The sequence below is a fragment of the Microcebus murinus genome, chromosome 18, assembly GCF_040939455.1.
Source record: "Microcebus murinus isolate Inina chromosome 18, M.murinus_Inina_mat1.0, whole genome shotgun sequence".
Taxonomy (NCBI): Eukaryota; Metazoa; Chordata; class Mammalia; order Primates; family Cheirogaleidae; genus Microcebus; species Microcebus murinus.
The window spans coordinates 7,403,539-7,413,239 of NC_134121.1; the positions used below are offsets into that span (position 1 = coordinate 7,403,539).

Sequence of the window (9,701 nt, forward strand, 5' to 3'; positions counted from 1 at the left end):
GGGACTGTTGGGTTGACTTCCCTTGGGTGACGGAGTTGGAGTCTGTCTAGTACCCTTCTGCTGCATCCTTTAACCCAGTGTCTCCCTCTGCTCGGGCTGCTCTAACAGAACGCCACAGACTGCGTGGCTGAAACAGCAGACCTTTATTTTCTCACACTTCTGGAGGCCAGAAGTCGAAGGCTGGCAGGTTTGCTTTCTCCCGAGGTCTCTGCTAGGCTGGTAGACCGCCTCCTTCTTTGCCCTCACGTGGTCTTTCCTCTGAGCTTCTCTGGGTCCTAATTTTTTCTAATAGGACACAAGGCCTGTTGGATTAAGGCTCATTCCTGTGGCTTCATTTTACCTTAACCACCTCCTTAAAGGCCCCGTCTCAATTAGCCGGGCATGGTGGCGCATGCCTGTAGTCCCAGCTACTCGGGAGGCTGAGGCAGGAGGATCGCTTGAGCCCAGGAGTTTGAGGTTGCTGTGAGCTAGGCTGACGCCACGGCACTCACTCTAGCCTGGACAACAAAGCGAGACTCTGTCTCAAAAAAAAAAAAAAAAAAGGCCCCATCTCCAATTACAGTCACATTCTGAAGTGCTTGTGGTTGGAACATCAAGATATAGATTTGTTTGGGACACAGTTCAGCCCATCTTACCCAGGGTCTCAAACTCAAATGTGGATGGGCTGGACAGGTAGCATGGGTGAGTGAACAGAGCTGGGAAAGACTTGACCCCTCATTCTTCTATCTTCCCACTTTTGAGAGAGACATAGGTAAAAATATTCCATTTTCCTCTTTACTGTGTGAAATACAAGAACAAGGACATTTGTTCACTGCTGTCTCCCAGCTTCCTAGAACAAGTGCCTGGCACCTAGTAAGTGCCCAATAAATATTTGTGGAGCAAGTGAATGAACAGGAAGGCCCCTGGGGAGTGGCAGGGACCAGGTGAATCCTGGCCAAGGGGCCAGTGGGCACTCAGCTCCAGCCAACTATTGTCAGACCACCTGGAATGCAGACTCTTTTTTTTTTTTTTTTTTTTTTGAGACAGTGTCTCTCTTTGTTGCCCAGGCTAGAGTGAGTGCCCTGGCATCAGCCTAGCTCACAGCAACCTCAAACTCCTGGGCTCAAGCAATCCTCCTGCCTCAGCCTCCTGAGTAGCTGAGACTACAGGCACGCGCCACCATGCCCAGCTCATATATATGTGTGTGTGTATATATATATATGTGTTAGTTGGCCAATTAATTTCTTTCTATTCATAATAGAGACTGGGTCTCGCTCTTGCTCAGGCTGGCTGGAATGCAGACTCTTAGATAAACCTCAGGTTTTTAGTGCTGGCAACGAATCCACAAAGACTAAAACCACTGTGCAAACCAGTTTGCACCCACTGCTGCCTGCTAGGGGCGCCCACCCTGGGCTGGCAGAGCAGGCACCTGCCCACTCAGTCTTAGGGTGCTGTGGTGCCAGGGTGATGGGAAGCCTGGGGGCAGGGCCAGTGCACCCCAGGTGCTCCAGTGACTCGGGGCCCCACCGCCTGTGGTTGCCTCTGCAGGAAGGCGACGCTCTAGGCGCCATGGAGAAGCTGTGCCGGCAGCTGACATACCACCTCAGCCCCCACTCCCAGTGGAGGCAGCACCGGGGGCTGGTGAAGAGGAAGCCGCAGGCCTGGTGAGTGGCAGTCCCTAGGCGGGTCTCTGCCAAGCTGAGTGTGTGATATACGGGGGCCTCTCGCGGCAGGGGGAAGGGATGGCCCGGAGAGCCAGAGGGGGCCATCTTGGGAGGACTCAGGCAGGGGAACAGCCAAGAGGGCATCCCAGGTGGGCGTGAGCATAGAAGAGCTGGATGGGGCGGGCAGTTGATTGGGGGTGGGGGATGTGAGCAGCTTCTGACACCTGGTGTGCTAACAGCAGGCCCTCCTGACTGAACCTGCCAGTTCTCAGATACTCCCAGAGGGGCCCAGCCCCCAGCCCTGTCCCTGGTCCATATAGCAGCAAGGACCTTCCCCTGAAGATCAGGGAGGAGTAGGGGGACACATAGGACATAGAACTTGTGAGCTACATACCACTCCTAAGTACTGCAGGAAACAGTGGGGCGTCAGGAGACTACCAGGCTTCCTAGAAAAGGGAGCACCCTGCCTTTTTTGCAAATGACCATGGCAGGGCCGCTGGCCTTTGGCAAGGCCTTGGTGCTGCTGCCGGCTCATCCTTGCAGTTCCCTGCAGACTGGGGAGGGAAGGACTGTCCCCCTCCCTCACAGAGAAGAAAGAGCTCTGGCACCTCCTTCCGTTCTGGCCACCCCCAAAACTGAGACAGACAGATCCTGGGATGCTCTATGGAGCTGGCCACGGCAGGGGTTCCACATATGGGCGTAGAGCAGGACAGGGGCCCGTGGTACCTGGAATGCCACAAGGAGACTGAGCTAGTTCTTAGGGTGGAACAGCTGCAAGTTTGACTAGCCAGAACCTAGGAGCCTCTTCTGTCTCCCCAAGACATGCCCACGCTCAGTCCATTCTTCATCTGGAAGCCATGGAAACAGGGTCTCATTCCCCTCCAGTGGCTTCTCATCACACGTAAAACAGAATCCAGACAGGGCCCTGTGTGGCCTGCCCTTCCCCCACTCTGGTCTCTCTCTCTCACCCCCACTCTCTCCTGGAACTTTTCCAAACTCTTATGATGGCCTGTGCTTCCTCTCTCTTCATGAGTCAGCTCAGGTGTTACCACCTCCCTCCTGAGTGGCTGTGTCCCCCAGCTAGTCTGTCATTCCCTCTCACGTCTTCCATGTGTGTGGTCTCCCCCTGGAAGAATGGAAACAGGGCTTTTGTCCATCCTGTTCACCATGGTGACCTCAGTGCCTGGCACCCAGTGGGAGCTTAACAAACACTTGTTAAGGGAACGAACAGGTGGCAGGAGAAGTTACTGTTGCTGTTTGGCCAAGATCACCGAGCTGGCAAGTGGTGGTGAGGGACTCAAACCTAGCTCAGGCCGTCACCACCACACTGTTCCCTGGGTGTAACGGGTCTGCTTTATTAATGGCATTGATAACAGCAGCCAACAATTAAATCATGCTGAATAAATGCCAGGCAGTGTTCCAAGCACTTAAATGTCACACCTTGAAAGCTTTACCTTCAAACTCCCTGAGGCTGGACCCCAGTCAGAGGTGAAACGAGCAAACTGGGGACAGCCTCCCACTTCATATCTCAAGGATAGAGACCTGCCTTACCTTGCCAGGAAGTCCAGGCTGTGACCCTTACTGTGTGCTCTTTGAGCGGGCTGGGAGCCCCTCCGCCTCCTTCCGTCCCAGGGCACGTAGAAACATGGAGAACCAGCATCTCACCGACACCAGCAGAGAGGAGTGGTGGAAAGGGCACACTCATGTCAGCCTGAGCAGCCTGGGCTCTGGCCCAGGGCAAGAAAGGAGGGGGTGGCAGCTGGCAGGGAGTGAGGGGTGGAGAGAACTCATCCTCTAGGCTCAGAGCCCCTGCACCCTCCTGTGGTCCTGTAAGTTGCCCCTAGGGATCCCCACATGGTGGGGAAGAAGGCCATGAAGGAGGGGCCTCAGAGATGCTTTGTGCCACTCTTGGAGGCAGCTTAGCTGCTACCCAAGGGTGGTGGAAGCGGGAAGCTCAGGCCAAGTGATTAATAATAGCAGCAGCAAATTTGTGTTCATCACTTACCTATACAAGACACTGTCCTAAATGTTCTACATTAACTCATTTCACATAACAACCCCATTAAGGTAAATAACTGAGGAACTGAGAGATTAAGTAACTAAAGGTCACAGAGTAGGAAGAAAAGGAGTGAAGATGCAAACTTGGGCATCATGCAGAAACTCAGGCCTTCCCTTTGGCCCTGCAGGAGGGCAGCCGCAGACCTTCAGCTCTGGCCTGCTGGGCCCAGGTAGCAGAGATGTGGCGTAGTGCCAGGGGTTTCTCCCACTCCTGCACTTGCAGTTCAATCTGCAAGCTTTGTGAAAATGATCCCTAGAGGCCAAGAGCCAGGCCACTGCTGACTCTGAGAGAAAGCCTTGTCCCATGTGCTTAACTTTGCTTGTCCCTTTTCCCTTCAGCCTAAAGGCTGTCCTGGCCGGGAACCCTCCGGACAACACAGTGGACCTGTCAGGCATCCCGCTGACCTCCCGAGACCTGGAACGGGTGACCAGCTACCTGCAGCGATGCGGGGAGCAGGTGGACAGCGTGGAGCTGGGCTTCACAGGCCTCACGGATGATATGGTCCTGCAGCTGCTGCCAGCACTCAGCACCCTGCCCCGCCTCACCACACTGGCACTCAACGGCAACCGGCTGACCCGGGCCCTGCTGCGAGATCTCACAGACACCCTTAAGGACCCCAGCAAGTTCCCCAACGTCACGTGGATTGACCTGGGCAACAATGTGGACATCTTCTCTTTGCCCCAGCCCTTCCTGCTCAGCCTGCGCAAGCGCTCCCCAAAGCAGGGCCACCTACCCACCATCCTGGAGTTGGGCGAGGGACCAGGCAGTGGGGAGGAGGCGCGGGAAGGGACAGTGGGTCAGGACCCTGGGGGGGGTCCTGTGGCACCTTCCAAAGACCATCATGAGGACAAGGAGACTGTAGCTGCAGGCCAGACATGACACACAAGTGAGGGCCTCACCAGGGAACCCTTGTGGGGTACAATGACCAGGGCAGAGGTCAGGGGTCCTCGTGCTAGGAGGCTCAGGCTATCACCAAAACTGGCCTGGGTAACCCACCCACAGAAACGCAGACAGTAGCAACCAAGAAAGGGGGAATTATACTTCCTGTTCCTCTCCATCTGCCCCCTATAATTCCCCCTACCAGCCTTTCTGGCTTGAAAGTCATCCCTGTCTAGAGGCTCCTGACACCCCTCACCTCAGCCCTTAGCCTCCCCAAAGAATTACGGGAGCAGGCATATGGCTTTAGCCAATGTGAAAGCCAAGAACTTTCCCCCAGAGCAGTTGTGCCCCTACAAGTAACCCAGGATTTTCCTGTGAAACACTTGTTTTATCTGGAGGAGTAAACTCCATCCAGATGCTGAATGTGTCCCCACTCTAGGGAGATTACCATCTTCACAACTCCCAACTGAGGAACCTGGGGGGAGAAGCCGAATTCCATCTATGCTGAGGGTGGTCTACCTGCTCATGGAGCCTTGGGCTCCTTGGAACTGACCTGTGACAGGCGCCTGCCCAGAGAGCCAGCAACCACTACATCCCTCAACACCTAGTGCTGTGTGGCAGTGCTCAGGGCACACAGGGCATGCGTGGAAAGGCCCAGTAAGAAACCCATCCCCCCAAAACTGCCAGGCCTTCACGTGGGACTCAGTGTCCTTAGCATGAAAGCCAGAGATGAGTTTTGCTTCCTTCCCATCATACTTGCCATCAACCCATACTTTGAGAACATTCCTTAAGACCTACTACAGAAGGCTCTTAAAAATCCAGGACCATGAAGTTGAGTCCAAATTCTTGGTAGACCCAAGTAAGATGGCTGGGGAAGTCACCTGGAGGCTCCAAAGAGAGCCTAATTTGGCACCGGTTTTCACCTACATCATCTTCCCCCTTCTCCCCCTCCTCTCTAATCCAAACACTTCTGGCCTCTACCAGTTAAGAGTCCCAAACTATACACAACAGGTAGCCCCTAGTCCTAAAAGTATGGTTTAGTCCAGGGAGACTGGGAGCCAATCATTCTTACCCAGAAAAACAGAACAACCTGATGGCCCTCAAGCGTGGTAGGCAAGATTCCAGCAAAATGAACCTACACTCTGGGCCTTGCATGCCAGTAAGGGTTTTAGCTGGGAGTGATTCAAATGCTTCAGGAGCTAGAGGGAAGCCATGAAAAGGGACAGAGCCCAGAGGCAGCAGGGATTAGAATCAAGTGTGTAGATGCCTTAGATGCTCTGGAATTTTTGCCCTCAAAACCTGAAGTTGTTAACAGCAAAAAGCTTTCACTACAGGGAATCGGAACTGCTGATACCCGACAGCAGTAGTCAAATTTGCTTTTTCTTCAAATACACATTTTTAAGAATCAATACCAAAGAGTATCCTTTATTATAGTATTAGTTCATGGTAAATGAATGAAAACATTACTTTCAGGAGGAATTAACAATTTTCATCTTAAAGAACTTGCCCCCCAATATAACAACCAATTAGTATTTTGGGTTTTTTTTGAGACAGTCTCACTCTGTTGCCCGGGCTAGAGTACCATGGCATCAGCCTAGCTCACAGCAACCTCAAACTCCTGGGCTCAAACGATCCTGCCTCAGCCTCCCGAGTAGCTGGGACTACAGGCATATGCCACCATGCCTGGCCAATATATGTGTATGTGTGTGTGTGTGTATATATATATATATGTAATTTTTTTTTAGTTGTTCAGCTAAAGTTCTTTCTATTTTTTAGTAGAGATGGGGTCTCGCTCTTGCTCAGGCTGGATTCGAACTCTGCCTCAGCTCCCAGAGTGCTAGGATTACAAGCGTGAGCCACCATGCCTGGCCAAGTATGTTTGTTAAAAAGGTATAGAAGCTCCTACTGGGCAGGCTAGCAAAGGACAGTGCTAGAAAACTTAATGATACCAAATGTGCCTGTTCTAGAAAAAAGTTGCCCAATACATTGCTTGGCTTGAGAATGTCCTTGCTTACACAAGGCAAGTATGTTTCTACACCAATGTTGTTGAAGCCAGTTAGGTTTTCAGAATCCAAGTTGATAACAGCCACTGGTCCTTCACTTCAGACTGACATCCATCCTCTGGGGACACAGCCTGCAAAGAAACTAAATTTCAATTTCACTTTCTGCTCTAACCAACAGCCACTCACAGGACAAAAGATATCTTCAGAAAACCATAGGCTCACCACTACACAATCTGCCGGTAATTCCAGCTATTTTGGGTGATTTCATCATATGATATCCTTTTCTTCAAATCAATTTTAACAAAACCAGCTGTTTATTCATTCTACCACAGGGTCATTGCCCAGATCAATGCTTACCTCCTCCTCCTGGGCTGAGCTGCTGTGGCTGCCAGCTCTGAACCTGTACATTCCAGCACTCAGTTCTCAAAACCTGGGGGAATAGAGAAGGCACACGCACTTCAGACAGACTGCAGATTCAGAGACATTTCTGAGAGCCTCAACTATAAACTTACAAATTTAAGTCCATCCTAACAAGAGCCCCTTAAGACCTTTTTGGAGGTGATTTTGGTGTATTAACAAAGTCTACAAGTCCTAATTTAGCTTCTCTTGGAATTGTAACCTTCATTTAGTCTCATCATTTTAAACGGATGGAGAAAACTACATCTCAGCAGATAACACTCTCCACAGAACAAAACTTACCTCACAGGCCAGTGCTCCTGGGTCCAATACTCAGCCAGCCACTGAACATGCTGGTGATCCTTCACCAATTTGCAACCTGGATGAATACAGCAAGTATAGGTCACAGTTCAGACAAATTTACTCCTGCAAAACAGCATCTGGTGGACTTGTTGACTGCAGTCAGACAAGAGTAGTTATCGTCAGTTATCGCTTCTGACGGCACTTCCTATTAGTGATTTCATCAGAGCAGTCAAAACACCTCACCGTCTCCAGTATTGCTCCAACCGGAGACCTGGACGTGACCTGAAACTAAGCTAAAATTACCTTAAAGCAGCCAGAGGAGACATTTAAGAAAAACTTTGTTTCCACTTATAGCTTTGGTTCAGATGCAGTTCTAGGTTAGGAATGTTTGACTCTATATGATGGCTTGACACAATGTTCAATGTATAGAACTTACAACTGCAAAACATCAATTCCAGCTCGTTGAAGATAAAATTACAACTAGGTTACATATTAAACCTTATCCAGACGGAGCTCTCACCTCATAGTTACCCTGTCTTCACTCTGCAGTGCGCACACCATCTGAAACGGAATAAGGCCAAGAATTTAGGGCAGATTCTGGCAGTTACGTCCAACTAAACCGTGGAGGTTTCAGGGACTGCGGTCAGACAAGCATAAACGTCGTCAGTTATCGTCTCTGACGGCACTTCCTATTTCCAGTATCATCAGGACAGTCGAGCCAGGCCTCCGCGTAGGCCCACTAAGGCCCTACCCACGTGGAGCACCCTCCGGGCACCCAAACTGCAGGCAGACCCCCCTTACCCAGTGCTCTCACGTCTGCCCACTTCCCACGGCGGGCCGGGTAACCGGGTCCCGGCCTTCGCGGATCTCAGGCTACTGCGGTGACCCTGCCGGAAAAGCACGCGCGCCGTGAGCCTCGGCCCACAGCAGCGGGGTCCCCGCCGCGAGACGGCCGAGCGCCCGCCGTGGCGCAGGCCCCGCAGCCCACGTGAGCGCAGGCGCGAGACCCCCCGCCGCCGCCGCCGCCGCCGCCCTCCAGCTAGGCTTCCCCGGACCCCTCTCCGGAGGTCAGAGGGGCTCTAGCTCTTTATTTGCCCCTGCCGCCAGTAGCTGGCCCGGGGCGCAAAGACGACTCACCTCCATCGCACAACTCCAGCGGAAAGGCCGCGTGTGTGCGGCCCCAGCCCCTTAAGGAGTCGGAACATCTCATTCCTCACAGGAGGGAGGGAGATAGTAAACGCTCACCAGGAGTCCCCCCTCCTCCTGAGCCTGTGGTCTCGCCCACGGCCCGGGGAATTCTGGGTCACGAGGCGCGCGATGGGTTCCAGAGCGCCTGCGCGAGGTTTGGAGCGCGGGCTTTGTTTTTCCTGTGTTGCCCAGGCTAGGGTTCCGTGATGTCAGCCTAGCTCACGGCAACCTCAAACTCCTGGGCTCAGGCGATCCTCTTGCCTCAGCCTCCCGAGTAGCTGGGACTACAGGCATGCGCCACCATGCCCGGCTCATTTTTCTATATATTTTTAGTTAGCCAATTAGTTTCTATTTTTAGTAGAGACGAATCTCGCTGTTGCTCAGGCTGCTTTCGAACTCCTGACCTTGAGCGATCCTCCTGCCTCGGCCGGGCCAGCGATTTGGTCTTGAGCGAATTACTCTTCCTTTTTCTGCGCCGGATTTCTCATCTTGAAAGTGGAGACACCTGCACCCCAGGCAGGAGGTTTTTCTGAAGATCACCTGAGCAAATACACTGGACACTTCTCCGCAGCGCCCTGGCACAGCAAGCGTTCACAAGTAGGAGCTGCTTCCGAATCTATTACAATAAGTGTCGCCAATCTACCCTCTCCCCACAATGATTTCAAAATATCCACCGAGCCTTGTCTCGACCCCCTGGGCACTGACAACCCTCATCACTTTCTGTAGGATGACCTTTAAGGACCCATTACACGTCGTATCTTGATGCACGTCCATCCTCTCCCCTGTATGTAAAGCTCTGCCCTTCCCTGCCTCTCCTGATTTCCTGGGGACTCCATCCGTGCCCCTATGTCGCCTGCGATGGAAACTCCCTCTCTGCTGACGTCTTTCTTTCAGCATATGAACATGCTCAGGTCTCCTACTCAAAAAACATTCAGTCTGAAACCGGCCTTTATGGTATCAATAAAGGCCATGGTGGGACCTGGTAGGGCCTGAACTCTGCAAAGGTATAGGCATAAAGTAAATATACAACCAGCCATTGTTCCCTAACTTTAGTCCTATAACTGCTTACTACTCAGGAGTCACATAGCTGATAATCATAAGGCTTCTACGTAAGGCTTTCTACGTTGCTCCCATAGATGACATCACACTTGTGAAGCCTAAGACTAATTTTTGAGATATCTTCCAGGCCCTGAACTCGGTGGACCAGCTGACCCACCGGGACTGGTCTTG

At 52.2% G+C, this 9,701-nt stretch overlaps 1 protein-coding gene, 1 long non-coding RNA gene and 3 other non-coding genes across 5 annotated transcripts in view; 1 reads left to right on the forward strand and 4 right to left on the reverse strand.

Moving 5' to 3' along the window:
* Positions 1 to 6,700, forward strand: part of LRRC75A (leucine rich repeat containing 75A) — a 41,222-nt gene extending 34,522 nt beyond the window's left edge. Inside the window, exons 3-4 of the mRNA XM_020281266.2 lie at positions 1,528 to 1,643; positions 4,041 to 6,700. Of these exons, the coding sequence (XP_020136855.1) occupies positions 1,528 to 1,643; positions 4,041 to 4,581 (657 nt within the window). The 3' untranslated portion in view covers positions 4,582 to 6,700. The remainder of the gene's footprint in view (positions 1 to 1,527; positions 1,644 to 4,040) is intronic.
* LOC105862012 (uncharacterized) lies at positions 5,993 to 8,563 on the reverse strand. The gene is made up of 6 exons (XR_001149837.2): positions 8,421 to 8,563; positions 8,085 to 8,170; positions 7,804 to 7,844; positions 7,284 to 7,359; positions 6,942 to 7,014; positions 5,993 to 6,715 (listed from the first exon to the last, which is right to left on the reverse strand). It is a non-coding gene; the product is annotated as an uncharacterized LOC105862012 (long non-coding RNA).
* Positions 6,785 to 6,857, reverse strand: LOC142862337 (small nucleolar RNA SNORD65). Its single transcript, XR_012913400.1, has one exon. It is a non-coding gene; the product is annotated as a small nucleolar RNA SNORD65 (small nucleolar RNA).
* On the reverse strand, positions 7,441 to 7,511 carry LOC142862318 (small nucleolar RNA SNORD49). Its single transcript, XR_012913384.1, has one exon. It is a non-coding gene; the product is annotated as a small nucleolar RNA SNORD49 (small nucleolar RNA).
* On the reverse strand, positions 7,925 to 7,995 carry LOC142862319 (small nucleolar RNA SNORD49). Its single transcript, XR_012913385.1, has one exon. It is a non-coding gene; the product is annotated as a small nucleolar RNA SNORD49 (small nucleolar RNA).
* Positions 8,564 to 9,701: the final 1,138 nt, after the last annotated feature.